General features: G+C 43.7%; 1 protein-coding gene across 1 annotated transcript; it reads right to left on the reverse strand.

Moving 5' to 3' along the window:
• Positions 1-10,446: 10,446 nt before the first annotated feature.
• Positions 10,447-12,128, reverse strand: S100Z (S100 calcium binding protein Z). The gene is made up of 2 exons (XM_048931792.1): positions 11,988-12,128; positions 10,447-10,867 (listed from the first exon to the last, which is right to left on the reverse strand). The coding sequence occupies exons 1-2, from the start codon at positions 12,126-12,128 to the stop codon at positions 10,712-10,714; spliced, it is 297 nt and encodes a 98-aa protein (XP_048787749.1). The 3' UTR covers positions 10,447-10,711.
• Between the last annotated feature and the right edge of the window lie 7,714 nt (positions 12,129-19,842).

The raw sequence follows: 19,842 nt of genomic DNA on the forward strand, positions 1-19,842 counted from the left end.
CTCTCCAGAAGTGTCCCTTGAGCCCCCACCTCCTCAAATAGCTCCCTTCTGAATCTCCGTGAAAAGTCCTTTTATTTATACACAGACTTCTTCGCAAAGACATCGTAGGGAGCATCCCAGTGGCAGACCATTGCATGTCCCATGGGCTGTTCTGTGTCTGTACCAGGCAGTTTCTTGGCCCAGGAAGAGCAGCAGCAAGGTTCACCACCAATTTCAGTAAAAGACAATTTCTGCCTCAGGCACTCCATCCTCAGCTGTTGGTGCTGTTAATCACCAGCACTCAGCCTGGCTGGAGAGACGCATGCAGGGGGATGCACAGTGCAGGACCTCTGGTTAGGCCTCAGCCTAACCCATGTGCCTTCTGTGCCAGCTGCTAGCCACTGTGCTAAGTTACATTTCCCTTACGTTCATCCCTGTTTTAATTCAGAATTCATTAACAGTGTAGCTTTTTCTTTCATTCATGGTGTCTGGGAGCTGTAGCACTATCAAGCCCTTGCTGCTTCTCATATGGCAGCAATCCCAAATGAAGGCCTGTGTCTTTGTGGGATGGCAGAAAGCTACATGTCATTTACATTTGATTATACAGGTATGGCATTCAGCTGGCTACAATTCCTTCACCCTATTACTCCTGGTAAGTGGGATTAGCTAGCCTGGATAAAGAAAGCAAAGAGATCTACTGGCCCTGAAATGTCACAAATGCTGCTACCACGGCTAAATTTTCAGTTTTGTCCTTGCTAAATTTTATGAATTACAGCTTTGAAAAAAATACTATGCAAAAAGAAGCAAAGGTAAGTTGTATGACAAATTACAGGTGCAGAGATCACTAGGAAACCATGCTGTTAATATAGACTTACAAAAACTTTGCTTCAAAACATGAGAGACTGTGGAACAAGAGTTGAATGGAATGAAGTAGAATGGAATACAAGAGAACAGCACAGGACAAAGTTCAGTTGGAAGAGATCATCTACTCTAACAGCCTGAGGGAGCTCCTGCTTCTGGTCCATTTCCCTCGTTCCATAAGTCACCATAAGTGACACTGAGGTCACTCAGTACTCACAAACCATTACTGAATACTTTGCAATACTGCACTAGCTAAGGAAACTTTCATATTTCTGGGTCTCCACGGCCCTAGGCTCCTCAGTATGTTACTACCTCCCCCCAGCCAGTGCTGGGGAGGAGGAGGAGGAAAAGGAGGAGAAAGAAGGAGACTTTGCAACCACATCCCATCACTAATCACCAGGCCCCCTCTTTACTAATAATTTATGCCACACTGTGTGTTATCAAGGCAGGTGAGGGTCAGTTAATTGTCAGGACCTGGAGCCAGATCACTCTGTGCATCCAGCACATGTACACACCACCTCACCCCACTGCAGTGGATCCCAGTCAGGGGAAGCCATCACGCATACCCAAAAAACAATCAGTGTAGTAACATCTCAAGACTCCCTGTTGTTTGGGTGACCAAACTATGACTACCAGGCTTCTTTGGACTGTCACTGTGGCTGTGGTCATGACTACGTTTGGAGACTGCTTGTGGCATATAAGATAGAAGTTTGATCATTGCCACAGTGAATATCAATCGACCAGGACCATTCTATAGAACAAAACAGCATAATTCTGGAAACACTGTTAAAGCAGTGAGGCTGTGGATCTACACTGGAAAAGTGACTAAAGTAATTAATTTGCCCCTATCAATGTTCTGATGTGATTATCTTACACAAACCCACCCACAGTTTCAATGACAACTGAAGGAAAACATTCCCAGTACCAAAAGCACCCAGTCCAAGATGATGTGTTGTGCTTTATTCCTTTAGTCCACCTTTGGTTTGGGGTTAGCAGGTCTCCCACAACACATGATCCAGGCTGAACCCAGCACTCATCAACTCTCAGAAGGCAGTGATCTGTCTGTCACTGACTCCTGTCCCTATCTGTGGCCCCAGCCCTGTATGCCCATAGAGCAAAATCCACCCGCTCTTCTGAGCTTTGCCGCACATCTCTCTGTGATGACACTTCTATTAGTTGTGTGTGTATCTATAAAATGGCTTTAAGTAGAGCTGAACTTTCTGCCAGGTGAAGTAAGCATAGCTTGTTAACTCTGGGCAGTTTGACACAAGAGATGTGTGATTTGTCATGTTGAGTGGCTTAGAGAAATGACAAATGCAAGTGACTGATGAACTGAAAGACTATCAGCATTGTGCAGGCTTGGTGATAGGTGTTGCATTAACACTATTTATGGCACTGAATAAAAGCCAGAACTGTGAAGCGCGCAGTTTAGCAGGTTACAAATAATCAAGCAAATATTATATTCAGACACTGAGATTGCCCTGAGGGTTATGATCACTACCAGCTCTGCCAGTGACTCAACTCAGCATCTCTGCAAAGCCATCGGGGCTAACAAGTGCAAGAAGAGAAAAGTTTTCACCAGAAAGGAGAAAAGCGCTATGGGAGCGGGTGGTGAGAGAAGCCATGGAACGTGGCTCTGGCATTAGGAGAGGCGTGGGCCATCTGCCCACCTGGGAAGTCACCTTTAACAAGCTGTTGAGGCTCAGTGTGGCTCTGGCACAAGCGACCTGTTAGAAGCTCCAAGGCTGAGTCTCAACAGATCAGTGCTGGGCTAAGTCAGCCTTCACCTCTCGCAGCCCAGATCAGAACCAGTGTCCTCACGGAAGGACATCTCCTTCCCAGGACACAGCTACCTAGACATTACTTGAAGGCAATGTCATGCGTGGGATCTGCACAGCAGGCAATGTTGCAGAGTCCTCCATTGCTACTTCTCTTCCCCAAACCCGTAGTTCTGCTCTGCATTACCAGAACATTTGTCATTTTGTTTTCAATGCTGAGATCACTTTAGTATACAAAATGCATTTGTCAGATGTATTGAAATCTCTTAGCACTTCACAAAATCTGTTAGAAGGGAATCAATGTGAAGAACAAACTTCCTGTCTGACAAAAACCCCTTCAAAATGTGTTAAGATAATTTTCCCATTCAAGGATGAATACTTCTCAGCTAAGTAGCTGTCTCCTTGGCTGAGTCTGTCTCACCCAGAGAAGGAGGCACAATAGGCTCCAGCAGTTGTAAGTGTTAAGGTGAAACTCAGCAAAATGTTGGAGTGGAATACAGTTCAACTACTGAATATGAGCCAGGTAAGAGATGCCCAGTGCAATGATGTATTTATCCTCACAACTGCTCTTACAGCTTAGCCCTTTGTCACAAGTACGAGATTCCTTCACCTAGTAGAAAATACTAGAATGTTTTTTGTCAGCGTAGAAAAACAAACACTGAACGGCTGGTCTGTATCAAAAGAAAGGTGGCCAGCAGACAGAGGGAGCTGACTGTTCCCCTATACTTGGCTCTTGTGAGGCCCCATCTGCAGTACTGTGTCCAGGCCTGGGGCCCCCAGTACAGGAGCTCTTGGAGTGGGTCCAGAGGAGGGCCACCAAGAAGGTCAGCAGGCTGGAACAACTCTCCTATGAGGAAAGGTTAAGGGAACTGGGCTTGTTTAGCTAGGAGAAGTGAAGACTCCAGGAAGCCCTCAGTGTGGCCTTCCAGTAGCTGAAGGAGGGGATAAGCAGGAGGGGAACTGACTTTACACAGTTTGATTGCAGTAAGACAAAGGTGCAAAGAGGTGCTGGCACAGCTGCCCAGAGAAGCTGTGGATGCCCTGTCCCTGGAGGTGTTCAAAGCCATATTGTCCTGGGCAGCCTGAGCTAATGGATGGCAGCCCTGCCCATGGCAGGAGCTTGATAATCTTTAAGGTCCCTTCCAACCTAAATCGTTTTATAATTCTATGATTCTACATGATTTTTAGATCACCTGGTCAGCACTCTTCAACATCCAGAAGCCTGGAGATACCTTAACATTTGATAGAAGTTTCACAATCATCCTTCATCTCAAGTCTGCCAACCTGTTTTTAGACTTGTAAGCAGAAGTCAAACTTGGCTTTGAAAGACTGATGATTTTTCTTTCCATTAATCTTTTCACTGGGATGCCAAAAATATCAGAAATTTTCTTTGATTCACAATTACAGAATAGGTCATCAATGCAAAGCCAAAAAACCCTTTAGTTTCACTTAGTCAAAGCACTAACTGTTTAACAAGGCCAAGTTCTCCTGCCCTGCATCTCCTCCAACCACACTCTGCTCAACTTATGGACATATTTGCTGCTGCCACTCTATGCCTACAGCCAAAGCTGGGGAAAATGCATTTTTCTGCAGTATTCTCAATTTTTTGGCCATTTTTCAGTTCCCAAAACACAGCCTCATTTAACGTTCCAGATGGTCCAGCTGCTCTTCAGCTCTTTGCAGCTTGTTCTATATGCAGGTTCTTCTTGCCATAGCTGTAGTCCACATTTCCACATTGCATTTTTCATGAAACAGATGTGAGTGTAGCGTCATCCTAAACAAGGAGATTTAAGGTAGACTCCACAGGTAGGTGGAGAGCTATGCTGTGACAATTTCCTCTGCAGCCCATGAAGATGATCAGGACCTACAAGGACAGCCTAGAATTTAAAGCAGGCATACTACAGGAACATCTTCTGCCTACTTGCCCTCTAAGTACCTACAATCCGAGAAGCAACCGCTCTTGTTTTCTCTCAGCTGTTTTACTGCAACACTTGCAGTTTTATAGACATCTCCTTATTTAGCCAACCAGCTAACAGAAGCACAACTTTCCACTGAAGGCTAATTTGAAGTCATAAGCACATGTCCTCAGCTGTTGCAAAATTATGCCAGTAAGTGCAGTAGGCTTTGTTTTTTTTACATCAGCTGAGAATCTACTTGGTAGGGAAAAACAAGTGGATGCAGCTGCAGCTCCCTGCCTCGGGAGCTGCCTCTCTTTCACAACTGGTTGCAGGTGGCTGGAATTTGGTACTTAAAAAGAGTTCTTTCTTCTCTAATGTATCTGCAGAAGTTTGTTCATCTGCTCTGTCTGATGGCTACCCAAGGACATGTAACCCACCATAGAGGTGAAATGTTCTAGCTTAGAAAAAAAGATTACCCGATCATAAACAGAATATTTCCTCTCAGGCAGTATCATGTGGCAAAAGAAAGATAAGATTGAAAATGTGATCCCTTTTTTCTTCAAGTAGCACAGTGTCACTCAACAGACTTAATTATCCCTGAAGACACATTTTGAATTGTTGGTCTGTCAATCAACCACTTATTAGACATGCACATGATGTCACATTACAGCCTAAAAAATTTTCCTGCCAGTCAAAAACCTTTATATAGATCAATCTGATTTCAGAGGCAAGTCTTGTGTGTGACCTTTTACCCGTGTTTTCTGGGTGAGAATCTGAGGGGAGCTGAACAATTTCTGCGTGGTGACAGGCTGGGGCCATGGGCTGGAGCCATGGCCAGGAATTCTGCTCCTGGCCATGCTCTGCTGTATGCTGGCATGCTCTGCAGCTCTCACGGTGGGAAGGGCTCTGATATGGGAGGGGAGTGACCTGCTGTGGACCAGAGTATGAATCTCCTTCTGCTTGGGAAGCTCCAGGACCATGCTTCACTGAAGTATGTGCACTGGGTTTTGAGACAGTGCAGTCTGTCCCACAGGGACTGCACAGACCCCCAACTGCTACCATGGCTGCAGACGCACAGCAGTCTTTTGGCACAGGGGGAGATCTGGGAGCCCTTGCCAGGAGGAAATAATTGCTTTCTCAAGGGAGAAAAGCAAAAGTCCTTGCACATCTGTAAGGAGCAGATACCACACTGACAGATCAGTGAGTTTGCTAGCCTATGAGTAAGGCTACCAAGAACGAGAAGTTACGCACCAGAATATGAAAGGCAGCCCCATCTGGATTTCCCAGTCTGAAGAGCTGTGCACGTCATCCTCCATTCTCATAATCCTAGGCTGCTTTTCTTTTTCTCACCTTTATGAGCAGAAACGGCTGTTTACAAGGGTGGATAGTAATAGGACAAGGGGGAATGGTCTTAAAATGAGACAGGGGAGGTTTAGGTTAAATATTAGGTGGAAATAGTGATGCACTGGAACAGGTTGCCCAAGGAGGTTGTGGATGCCCCATCCCTGGAGGGATTCAAGGCCAGGCTGAATGTGGCTCTGGGCAGCCTGGTCTGGTGGCTGGTGACCCTGCACATAGCAGGGGGGTTGAAACTAGATGAGCATTGTGGTCCTTTTCAACCCAGGCAGTTCTACGATCCTATGATTCTATGATTCTTTGATTCTTTGACTCTCATAATTGGAATACCACTGTTGAGGTCTGTAAGCTTTATAGAAGGGGCAGACAAGGCAGAAGGGGTAGGGGAGTTGCCCTCTATGTTAAGAAGAAGGGTAGACTGTGAGGAGCTGATTCTGAGAAAGAGTCACAGCCTATGGATTAAGATTAGGGACTGGGCCAAAAAAGGACATCTGGTGCCTGGGATCTACAATAGGCTGCCTGATCAAAAAGAGTCTGTAAGGTGAGGCCTTCTTGCTACAGGGGGCATTGCACTTGCAGGCTCTCATCTTGTTGAGGGATTTCAACCATTCAGATTTGTACTGGAGAAGCAACATGAGGGGCTGAAAGTGATCCAGGAGACTTCTGGAGTCGACTGATGAAAGCTTTCTGGTTCAGGTATTGGACAGTGCAACCAAAGGTGAAGCGCTACAGGACTTGGTGGTGTCTGATGTAGAGCCTGAAAAGAGGTTAAGGCTGGAGGCAGTTTTGATTGTAGTAACCACATCCTGGCTGAGTTTATCATCTCAAGGAATATGAGTCTGGTAAGGAATGGAGTCAGGACCCTGAACTTTATGAGAGTTAACTCCAGGCTGTTTAAGAAATTAATGGATGAGATTTACTGGGAAACTGTCTTAGTTACAACAGAACAGAGTTGGCAGTTCTTCAAGGACACCTTTCTGAGAGCACAAGAGCTCTCCATCCCCCAGAATAAGAAATTGTGCAGACAAGGCCGGAAGCCAGCATGGATGAGCAAGGGCATGTTAATCAGGCTGAGGGGAAAAAAAGGGAAAAGTATAAGCAGTGGAAGTGGGGACGGTGGCCTGGGAAGAAAATAGGGATGCTGTCTGGATGTACAGAGATGGGATCAGGTAAGTCAGGATGCAGATGTGAGGGATGTGAAAAACAACAAGAAGAGGTTATTTGTATACAATGGGTAGAAGAGACAGGCAAAGGAGAATGTACTCTCTCTAATAAATGAAAATGGAGAACTGGCATCCTCAGACATGGAAAAGGGCAAGGTACTTAATTAGTTTTTGCCTATGCCTTCAGTAGGAGACAGGATTCCTACACCTCTCATATTCCTGAACTTCTAAACGGAGGTAAGAGTGGGGGAAGCACCCCAGGGCTCTGAAGGAACTGGCTAATGTGGCCTCCAAGACACTCTACATAATATCTGAGAAGTCTATCGTGGGAATTCCCCAGTGACTGGAAAATGAGAAACATCACTCCTATATATAGGAAAGAGAGAAAGGAAGACCCAGGGAAATGCACTCTGGTAAGCTTCGTGTCTGTGCATGGGAACATCATGGAGCAGATCCTCCTGGAAGAAATGCTAAGGCACAAGCAGAAGAGGAACTGACTTTTTACATGGTCTGCTAGTGACAGGACAATGGAGAATGTTTTTAAATTAAAAGAAGGGAGATTTAGCTTACATGTTAGGAAGAAACCTTTTACTCAGAGGGCAGCGAGGGACTGGCACAGACTTCCCAGAGAAGCTGTGGATGCCCCATCTCTGGAGGCATTCAAGGCCAGGTTGGATGGGGCCCTGGGCAGCCTGAGCTGGTGGGTAGCAACCTTGCCTATGGTGGGGCTTTAAACTAGATAATCTTTGAGGTCCCATCTAACCCAATTCATTCTATGATTTGGTATGATTAGCCCATTGGGCTGGATACCTTCTAGAGCTAAAAAGTGAAGGAGTTGCCTTCCTGTTGATCTGGCTGGTAAGTTAGAGCCTGGAGGGACCACTCCTCATCCCAGTGGTGTCACAAGCGGTGCTTCAAGACCAGCAACAGGATACAAGATTCAAAGATGTTATATACGCTTACTTAACCAATGCTTCCTCAAACTTTATGCACCAAGTTTCAGCGCCGCTTCAAGTATTCTTTGAACTTATATAAAAGGAAATGGCAATGGCTGAGGCTTTCAAGGTAATGCAATTTATCTTCTCAAAATCAGCTTTTTGGGTGTCAGGCAAAACAATTTCACAATAGCTTGAAAAGATCATGTCTGGCATTGCTGAATTTTTATTGGTCTTTAATGTTACTTGAAAAGACCAGGCCATACTGCAGTGTTCATTTTTCTATTGATTTTTCAGACAGTTTGATAACACAAATGAAAAAATGCCCAGAATAAGACATCTTTCCTAAAGCTGAGGAACTTTGGAGGAAGTCACACAACAAGTCTCCACTTCAAGTAGTGCTTTAAGGGGGCTCCTGGATGCAAGCTTGAAGTCAGCAAAAAAAAGTGTCTGTAAACAATAAGAAAAAAATAATGGCTTCATATTTACAGAAGATAGCTCTTCTTTAAAGAGCAGTTAAAAGCACATCTGCAGGGTAAAGCAGCTTTTCAAGGCTGGCAGTGCAAACACCATACTGCAGGTCCAGTATAGGTGGCTGAATGCAGTCTTCCTTGCAAAAAAGAGGATTGCTCATTGCCTTGTTTCCGGTTCTAAGGTGGTTCAATACTTCCACATGATCTTCCCCAGAAGAGAAAGATTTCATGTATCTCTAATGGAAGTGCTGTCTGCAAATGCATCAGTGATTGGTATGGCTGGAGGAGGAATGGCAGAGGAATGAGCCCCTATTGGAGAGGGGTAAAGAGAAGTGCAAGCCCTTTCTGCAGAGGAAACAGGCTGCACTAGGTTCCAATTTGCACAGCTGAGGAGGTGGCTCTGTGGAACATCCCCCTGCCTGACCTCAGCAGTGTGCCACCAGCAGCTGTGATTTTTCAGAACTCTGCTCAGTGCATGAGCTGCTGAGCATCCTTGGTCCCACCAGGGGTAGGCAGGTTGTTTACGGACTAGCTGGAGCTTCTTTCCAAAAGAGCTCTTGCTCAGAGCCCTCTCTGAGAAAATGCGTCTCCTTGTAGCCTTGGGTTGAAGTTTTAGACTGCTGTCCCTTCTCTACCCATAGTGGAAGGGGAAACTGGGAGACCAGGAGCAGCCTGCAGGAAGCCCACGGAAGACCATAAAGGCCGATCCTTCTGCCTCCCTGGTCCAAGAACTGCAGTGATACTAAAGCGCACAGCATCAGAGGGGGCAAAATGTTGCGTGACTGCTTTCAGTCTAGTACACTTTTCCAGCATTTCTGTGTAAGATCTCTCATGAATCCTTATCACCATCACTGGTGAGTTAAAGAGACAATGTGATCTGGCTCTGCCAAACTTCTTTCCAGGATAACACCATCTGCTGGTGGCCTATTTCTGGAGATGATTTCCACCTGTTTGTATATTTGCTACACGTAACAGAATCCTTTTCTCATAACAAATTGCATCACGTTACAATATGTAATTCTATACAACTATTACAGTCTTTACGGAATAATATCCAGGGACCTGGGGATGTTCCCTAGTAGGGCACATCTTCATTGAGAGTTATTCTTATCACTTACAAACAGAACATCCTGACTTAACTCAAACACCTTTTATTACAGTTTGAACTAATAACAAAACAAGAACAAAGAAAGCTCTCCATGCAAAGCAAAAGCATGACAACCTGCCACTGAGGACTGCAGACATTTGGAAGCACGTTTAAGCAGAAGTTTAGATATAGATGTATTTCAGTCCATGCACAGATTAGCATTGAAATGGAGTCCTTCTCCGTCCATGCCTGGTCAGAGGGTCCCACTGCCTCCTCCTGTGCCACATTTATGCAGGGATTTGGATCTGCATGAGATGAAATCATTGTTCCATCAGATGACTCACATGATGAAGCTGTACCCTGGGATCTCATCATGATATCCTTCACAAAATCCTTCTCTTATGGGTGCCAGAATAGTGAAGGCATTTACCTTTCCTCTGAAGACCTGGCTCTTCCATCAACATTTAGAGCAGCTTGCTGACTAAATCCCCTATGCATTTGAATAATTTATCAGATGAACAAATTAATTTGTGCTGAATGAAGAGCTGGACTGCTGAGGTGCAGTAATGCCCACACAATGGAATGGAAGCTGGGGAAGTGGGGAAAACAAACCCATAACTGTGGCACACAGTGCCATCTGCTTGGGTGGATAAAGGCAGTTGTGGCCATGTCTGAAACACAAGAGAGCAGGGAGTACAGAGCAGCATCCAACAGTTGGGTTAGAATGAGTAGAAGTGTTTAAGAAACAAACAAGTTTTGTGACCTGGAGAAAGATATTGTTACAGAATGACTGAAAATTCAATTGCAGGTTTTACAACTCATTCCAGATTTTCCAGTTCAGAAGCAATGTAAGTAACATTAATGTTCCTTTTATATCACACCGACAGTTATGAAATAGAAATCTTAACTCCTGCCAAACAATCTGTCACCCCAGGCCTGGACTGGAGAACTGACAAAGGTGTATTACAACAGTGCAAAGGCTGAAAATACTAACAGCCAGACTTCAGGTAGTGTAAGCTGCCTTTGGTCCAGCTTACGCCAGCTGCTGATCTGGTCCACAAGAGTTTTGTAGCTGTAGCAATTGGAGTGATGATGGTTTGTGTTCACCAAATGCTAATGAGCACTACCTAACTAGTCATGATTCATTGCATTTGTGATCAGACCGATTTTATACAGCATCATTAAAATCCTTCTTCTAGCTGTTCTTCAAAGAAATCGTTACAAGCCACAGTCAGAGTTGCAACCAGAGTCATAAATTCATTAAAATCCACTTCATTGTCTTTATTGGAATCCAGATCGTTCATAATCTTATCAACAAGATGAGGATCGTTTTGGCCCTGAAAAGAAAAAATAAGAAAAAAACAAAAACAAAGAAACAAACAAGCAAAAAAACCTGACTTAGCTGTGTAGATCTTGAGTGCATAATTACAGCAAACCAGATGGTACGTCACAGCCCAGGTGCTATGAAATAAAAGAGTGAGGGAATTATGCACCTGAATACTAACATACCATGAAGCATAACATTAAAAACACAGATCTGGAGTCCCAGAGATGCACAGTAACAGAAACTGGAGACTGTGCAGCTCTTAGGAGAAATACAGGTACTAAATGGGTACAGAAATGGATCAAACAGATTTGAGGAGCTACTGAGCACTGATTTATTTTGACAAGTCTGATCTGCAATGCGTATTTCTCTACATCATTCCTAAAAAACACGTTCATAAGTAGTTGTATTATACCTCCACTGATCACATTCAGAAGGTTTCTACTTAACAAAGAGCACATCCTACTCAGTGAAAGTAAGGGCAGCCAATCTCATAATAGTAAATCAGTAGCTAAGACTAAAAGAAAATCCTATTCAAGGAAATGGAGGTATAAGGGTATGAAAAAATCCTGCTGACGGTAATGGGTCTCAGAACAATGCTTACAGTTCAGAGGATTCAGAAAAAAACAGTTATGAATCAAATTATCATTCCATAAAGCATCAGTGCTGCATAATGAAGAACATAACAAATGTGTAAAGAAATTCATATGAAAGGCTGATCACTGGGAGGTTTTCTTAGAATCTCTCTGCAGGGCAGACAAGCAGCTGTATTGTTTGCAGTTTCCCACAAACCTGTGTAACAGCTGCCTGTGATGCAGTTACAAGCCTCTAGGAATATGAGAGACCTTGGATCCCACACTACATGACCATGGTATGCAAACTGCTTTCTTGTCTGCTGAGAGCTAGTTGCTGGAATTGATTCTTTGAAGGAAATATTCTGCCTTTTCAACTTTCCACTTTTCAAATGGGATATTTGATCTCATCTCCCTCTCTCCATCTCTCAAAGACAACTGTCATCTGAGAGGCTGTGGCACGATGTGCGCAGTGTAAGGAGATGCCGTTCCTGAACACTTTGATAGATGCTTATCCCACCTGAGAAACAGAAACTCAGAGACTCAGGAGCTGCATCTTACAGAAAGGAAGTCAGTGAGCTCCCTGGTGAGGAGTTCCTTGAGCTCTCTTTTGCTCAGCTTGTATCTGTCACCTTCTTTGCCAGAATAGTGATGAAAAATCCTGATGAAGGTGTTCATGGCATCCTCCAGTGGAGTGGACATGGCAGGAGCAGGAGAGCTGTGGGGCAAAAACCCAGAGTCAGCAACGTGGCATAGGAGCCAAAGCTGAGGATGGGCATTGTAACCAATGCAGAGAAAATGAGTCTTCTGCTGATCCGTCCTACCATGTGCATGTGAAAAGGCTATGTTATTAAAAAAACAGCAATAAAACTGGGGACTGGAACTAGATCACAGAATCACAACTGTAGGGGTTGGAACGGACTTCCAGAGATAATTGAGTCCAGCCCCCCTGCAAAGCAGGCCCCTGAAGATGGACGGCAAATGAAGATGAAATTCAAATCACTTCCAACCCAAGACATTCTCTGATTCTATGAAAATAAAATACCATCCTGAATTCATTTGCATTTACCTCTAAAAGGTACAGAGAAAGGAAAGCTCTTATTTAAGAGTGTTCTACTGCAAATACACTCGCTACAAAAAGAAACCTCTTGCACCCATAGCTGAAAATTCAAACATGATGAAGGCACCATGCTGCTCATTCAGAAGTTTCCACGAAAAATTAGAATCAACAGAAAAAAGCAGCTGAAGGAGACATGAATTTATACAGGATGCCCCTGACATTTCTATGGTGGTTGGAGGAAAGTCACTGATTATAAAAATGTGCAAGGGTATGGGCATCAGCTTTTGCTTTATTTGGTACTGGTTTTAGATGTTTTTTTCTTTCATCTCTGTAAATTACTTGAAATAAGCAAATATAAGCTATAGGGCTTGTTTCATCAAGCATGCAGTAAGAAAAAAGAAAGGGAAGCACCACTAAAACAGAAAAGACAAATGTAATGTAATTCATTAGTGAGTAACTGACATTAAAAGAACAAAAACAAAAAACTGTGAAAAATAGAAACAAACTGAAAGGAAAAGGGAAATATTGTTCTGATTAAGCCCCAGAAGGGAGCTTAAAAAGGCAGAATGAAACTCAAAGACTGGAGTCATGAGCAATATTACAATGCAAAGACCAAGGCTTACCTGCTTTAGAGGTGTGGTGAAGTGTTTGAAGATAAACCCTCAGCTCAGAGGGTGGTGGCCACCTTCTGTTCAAAACCCACACACAGGCTTTTGTTTATCAGGCTGAGAGGGTGGATTACACATATAGGGACAGACGTATAATTGTCACACAGACAGGTCTTCTGTTTCGCTCTGCAGTTGCCTACTGTGTGCTGTAAAAGTCCTTGCTCTAGATAGGTCACTTAAATATTCACCAGGCCGCATACAGGGTTGTGTGTGGACACTCAAGATTTTTTTTTATCTTTTAACCTCTTACAAAAATATATATCCAGGGGCCTGAAGGTAAAAACTAGTAAATACAAACAATAAATGTAAATCTGTATGGAATAACATATTCCATTTTCAAAAAGACCTTCTTAATCTCTCCACAGTTCTACAGCAGAGAGCCAGAGTGCCTGGGCACTGGCAGCCCATCCTCAAGGATACTTCAGGATCAAATGTAGGCTTGTAGTTGAGTTTGCACCAAACCCTTTGACATGTTTACTGTCAGATGTCTCAACAAGCTTAAAACGCTGGTCTTGTCAGACAAAGTTCTTGCTATAGAATCATAGAATCATTGAATCATAGTATCAGTTTCAGATAAAGATGTGGCTAGAACTGCAGTGTGCTCAGATCTGTGGACCTGAGTTAATTTCTGTCAACTCAGTTGAACTGAATTCCAGAGACTCTAAGGAGAGCACCCTGGGTTTAGCACACAGCTTCTTGCTTGAGTTTGGTTTCTCTCCAAAAAGTTTTCCACCTGTTGCATATGCATATTCATCAAACAAAATTGCACAGAACAGCTACAGGAAACACAGCTGTGGCTACTTCTCTTTTTTATCCCAGCCTGGAGGACAGAGAAGGAGACGGGCTACACTGTTGTTTCTGAAAGCTTCCAGCCACTCATAATTTTAAGTGCCCAGCAGATCTCAGCCCACACCTCTGTCTGTCTCCTCTGCCCCCAGATATGCCTCTCTCATCTGTGCTGCTGCAAGAAGCGGGAGGGGTCTTGGGCAAGGACTTGTCTGATGGGCAAGGATGTGCTCTGGGAAAAGGGATGCCACTCAAAATGCTGAATCCAGCAGTATGGGAGGTGACTGCACGTGAAGCTTTGCTTCTGAAGCAGTAGGCAGGCTCATTTGGATAGAGGTCTCTGTGGACGCACACAGCAGAGCTTCATTTCCTATCACTGTGACTGTGATTCTCACTGGGCTAGGAGGAGGAAACACGTCTGTTGGAGGACAGGTCCTAATGCAAGCCAGCCTGGATGTTGATCCACAACAAAAAGAATCTATCAGCCCCTGAAATCAGGTGAGTTCTGGGGAAGAGTGCCCTCCATTCCCCTTCTGTATGTGGTGAGGGATGCTTGTGGTATCAGCTGCACTGCAGATGTGCATGCACTGTGCCATTGCAGATGCTAAGAAAAAAATATATCAAGGGAGACTGTTCTTTATGCATCTACAGACATGAAGGGCTGTGATTCACTAATGACAACAACTACTCTTCAGAAATATTATTCAAACAAACAGTAAAACACCTTTTTGTTGTTATTTATTCAACATCTTCACCCACAGCCAGAAAGAAACACAGCTAAGTCAGCACATATTTATACAATCCTCCTGTTTTTCTATGTATTAAACATATCCTCTGCCTTATGAATATTGCAATTAATTATTTAAGCAGAGTCTACAGGAGGTGCAACTTTCAAGCAGCTCGTATAGTCTTTCAGAGCTGCTATCCTCAGGACAGAAGGAAGAAGGGCTTTCTCTGTTATCTCCAGAACATCAACTCAATAATTTACACAGTGATACAATCTGTGTTGTCTCTTTCACTAGCTACTTTCACTAAAGCTGATTGTGTAAGGAACTCTCTATCCCATGCTGGAGGATTGTATCTACAGAAGGAGCAGCTGCACTGAGCTTGTTTATTAACATATCCTTCCATTTGTTCTGTCCACCCCGCTCCCTTTCCAGCTATTAAAATCCTGCTGGTGGCTCCAGTGACAGCAGGGATCTCCCTGCTCCTCTGAGGGCATATCCCAGAAGCTACTCAAAGTTCATGATTATCAATCCACTATTTTGAACTCTTCATCCAAAACTCTTGATAATCATTTTTTTATATGCTATCTGATAAACACTGAAGATAACTAAGGGCACTGTGGCCTGAGAGAAGAGCATTTCTGTATCAGGGCAAGAACCAATTATATATTAGTACCCACCACTTCCCCACTGATCCTACCCTGCTCTCTGGTTTGCACCAGGGTGAGCACAGGAGTGGCGCCGGGGCAGACACATGGTTGACAGAGCAGAATTGCAGTGATTGGAGACATAGAAAAGATTGGTACCTTCTTCATTAGTGTCCAAACTGACCATGCCTCATCCCACCTATTGCTCAAAGTAGAATGGTTACCAGATGAAGTTAGCTATGGGCTTATCTTGCTAAATCTTAAAAACCTTCACGGACAGAATTTTCAGAGATTCTTAGGTAACCTACAGCTCTGCTGCATTACCTCCCTAGAGAAGATGTAATATTCAGTATGGACATCCCAAGTTGTGAACATGGCCACTGGCCGTTCTTGTACTGCCACCACCACCAAGAAGTGACTTCACTGACATTATAAATTATCTTCAAATACTCATTATCCCTCAGCCTAACTCAAAAATAAACCAGAAAACAGCCTGTTGCCTGACTTACCTAATCTAGTTCCATGTTTTTGTGTATCCTATATGTCACATGCTGGCCCCTTGCAGACTGCTCCAGCTGTGCCCTTCTCCTAATGAATAAAGTGATATTAATGTGCACACTGCAATATTAAAGACTACACTGCAAAATTAATGGCTGTCAGAATCAGAAGAGCAGATTTTCCACACGGCATGTCAAAACTTCTACATAGGACTGAATTCTGTCATCTTTGGTTAAGCATTAATACACACGAGCCTTACAGAATGAGTAATCCATCCGATTGTTCACTGGAGGCTGCTGAGAGATGAAGGCTTTTTCTTGTTGTGTAAATTTGAGAAAAGACCAAACCAGCTATGAGTGATTCCTTCATTTCTAGTCAGAGTAAGCTAGAAGTACACATTGTCTCTATGGAGTTGCACCTTCCCTCCTCCATGGGGATGAAGCACTCAGACCTCAGGCAGAGAATCTTAATGCTGTTCTCTGCTCCTTAAGAATGACTGATACAAGTCAACAGCCCTTCACTTCCACAGACAAGAAGGAGAGGTTTTGGCTTCTTGCATCACAGTGATTTTCCCTTTGGTCTCTTTCTGAAGCAACATAATAGAGGATGCTTTTAAGCCAGAGCAACCTATAAAGTGAGAGACTAACCTGCAATAAAATACTGCTCAATTTCAGTGGGAGAATCTCAAACTTAGGACATCTGTTTTTCAACATTTGCCAGAACACATGTGGGGAATATTTTCTCACAAGTAATTATTCTGCTGGGAAAGACAAGTCAGCCTCCCACCCACATCCCGTGATCATTTATTTTTCCCAGATTCACACCACTTTTGAGATGCATGTGTTCTGCATAAATGTTGTACCCCCAAAGTGGCAAAAGGTGTGATTGGAAAGAACAGGCAACCCTACAAGACTCAGAGGGACAGATAAACTGGACAGTAAAAAGCTTACACTAGATTAAGTAGCCTAGATTAGAATAAAGATCTTATTTCTATAGATTAAAGAGTTTACAAGAGACTTACATTTGAACCAGCGTTTCATGTTATATTGAGCATTTTTACATTTTTAGCATTGCTAGCATTTTCATTTCTGTTCTGTTTCTGTATCTGGCTAGTTGACTGATTTGTCTCATTACATGAGGCATAAGTCTCCAACAAGCCTGGTTCACATCTCCAAGACTTTAAACTGCTGTAACCACACAGATAGCAGAATACCAAAGAGCTGGAGCTGCGGTGGACACCCTGTCCCTGGAGATACTCAAGGCCAGTGTGGACCAGGCTCTGGGCAACCTGATCTAGCTGTGGATGTCCCTGTTCACTGCAGGGGTGCTTGTCTAGATGACCTTTAAGGGTCAACTCCTACTCTAAGGATTCTATGATTTTGTGATCCTGCTAATAGCTTTTATGACCTAAATTTGGTGATTTTCTCTGTACAGATCTTTTCTGAGAAGTTGCACTTCAAGGACTGCCCAGCTCAAGTTTACCCTGATCTCATTATTTTCTGAGGCCCATGCTGAACAAGACTGTATATATCTTTTCCAAATGCACTGATGACTTTTCATTTGAAATGTCTAGCCCACTGAACTCTGCTTGTTCTCATAGTGATCATTTCTCTTACGCTTCTCATTTGGGACAGGAATTGGAGTGTTGCATATGAGATGCAGAGTTGCTTCACCACCCACTACTCCCTTCTCTTCCTTCTAACAAAAGAACCACCTTTTTCTCTGTGAGCAATCACCCATTACTACACTATGAAAGTAATGCTTGATTGTACAGGAATTTATTGTTACCTGGAAAACTGCCTAGAAAGCCTTATCTAACCCTAAACTGAAATTATGAAGTCATATTCTGCTCATACAATATTTTCTTCCACTCAGGCCTCTGAAACATATGTATTTACTATGTCATTTATCAGCCAAGCCATGTATTACTTTAATACCACTGGTCTACACTTAGGAATAGCAGAATAGTGTAAAACACCACACAGTCAGAGCCAGCTCTGCTTCATACAGCAGCAGGGCATCCAGTTCGAAGGCCAGAGCACAGCTCTCCTTTCTGTAACCAGAGAACATGCACACTGCTCCATCTGGCTATGCTAAGTCACCTTACCATATGTCACCATCTGAGCAAAGCCAAGATAGCAATACCCCTTGTGATAATTCCACTGGTGCATAAGAGGAACCCACCCTCCTGAGACATGCTATTTCTGTCCAACTCATTCATACTTGTATCAACATTCAGCAGCCTTTGCCCTAATTCATTTCAACGTCCAGTTCCTTCCACAAGGTTTTTGCAGACAGGTACAGCTTGTGCTGCATAACCATTGGTAGCCCTCCTTACAGGGTATGTTGCAGGTGCCTGCTGGCTGTGTCACAGGACAGTGGCCATGTCACCTAGCAGGTTGTAGTAGATGACTAGGAAAATTCCTGTCCTCTTCACATTCTCCAGTGTGTGTGGTTCTCCTAAACTACCCCTACCTGAATGGCACTTCAGGTCTGACACATGCATGGGCACATGGGAACAAGAAGAGTTTGCCAGTTACTGTTGATGTGAAAGCTGATGGAGATGTATTAGTTAATGAAGATACCTTGGAAGGGCCCAATGTGCAATGGATTCATTTTCTGCTTCATGATGATTTCAACAGCACAGCTGATCCTCTCCCCTGTTGAGCGCCCGGAAACATGTAGGATACCTGCAGACCTTGAACAACGTCCTGCGTGTGCTTTCATTGCTTTGTAATCTCAAGAAATCACATGCTCACAAAATCGCAGGGGATCGAATGGACCTCAAGAGTCTCTTTGCATACTTCTCTAGTCTCAGGGTAAAAATTCTGCAGCTATTAAATTTAGGAACAAGCTTCCAGTGGCAGTGAGCTCCTCCAAGCAGTTAAGGACCCAGCCCATGTAACTGCACACTTGCACGTATGCTTGGCCATGTCATGATGCGTGGGTGGCCACAGAAGTGGAGCTTCTGCAGCTTTTCCATACTCACTTCCATACTCACAGTAAGCTGTGAGATCAAGCAGACCAGTTTTGAGATAAAAGGCAAATAAACTCTCCTTCCTTATCTGTCGTGCATTAAGACGAGACTGATTCAATATTTCTAGGTATTGTTGATATGAAGTCAACATATATATATATTTTAAAAAAGAGGTAAATAAAGTTTTCTTCGTGTACGAACCAATGAGAAAAACTTATTTTGGTCTGGCACTGCCCCTTAGTGTCTTGCTGAAGAACTGCTACTTCCAGATCTCAACTCCAGCAGTGACCAGCAACTACTGGCCCTAAACTGCTCCAGGGCACCTAGAAGTGGTTCACTACTGCACCACTACAGCACTGCATGAGGGTCTGCATTATGAACTGCAAGCTAAATGAGAAGAAAAATACAGAAAAAGAAAATAAAAACCAAACTCCAGCTACTTGTGTCTTGTTAGCTAAAGCTACCAACTCTGTAGATAATTTGTGCTTAACACCATTCAGCGTTCAACCTATGGGATTTAGGCACATGCTTTGTAGAACTCAGGCTGTATATCCCACTAATGAGAGGCAGGCAGGCCACAGCAGGCAGTTGTGGAAACATCTGGCCCTTAGTAGTGCGCCACAAGCTCATCACCTGCTGTGGGAAAACCAAAGTTAATTCCAATCCCAGTGGTTGGGCGGTGACTGAAAGAAGAAAGAACATGGTAATGTAGTATGTGCAAGAGCTGTTACAGAAGCAGACTGTTAAAAAAAAATTAAAATTAAAATTAAAAAAAGAATCTTTCTGAAATGCAATGGGATAAAGGAGTCTTAAGAGGGATTTTGGGGGCAGGCAGGTATTCAGGATACAGAACAAGTACCTGGGGAAGGTGAAGCCATAGAAAAAGATGTAAGTATTTTCCAGGTGTTTTCACTGTGGTGAAGCTTGGGGCTTCCAGAGGATGGAGAAAGGGACATGCTGAAGGATCTGTGTCAGACTGAAGTAGAGGAAGAAGCTGTAGGCCAAATCCTCACAACAAGCAGAACGAGTTGATAGGCCTGAATGATGTTCATCCC

Source organism: Lagopus muta, chromosome Z, assembly GCF_023343835.1.
Source record: "Lagopus muta isolate bLagMut1 chromosome Z, bLagMut1 primary, whole genome shotgun sequence".
Lineage (NCBI taxonomy): Eukaryota > Metazoa > Chordata > Aves > Galliformes > Phasianidae > Lagopus > Lagopus muta.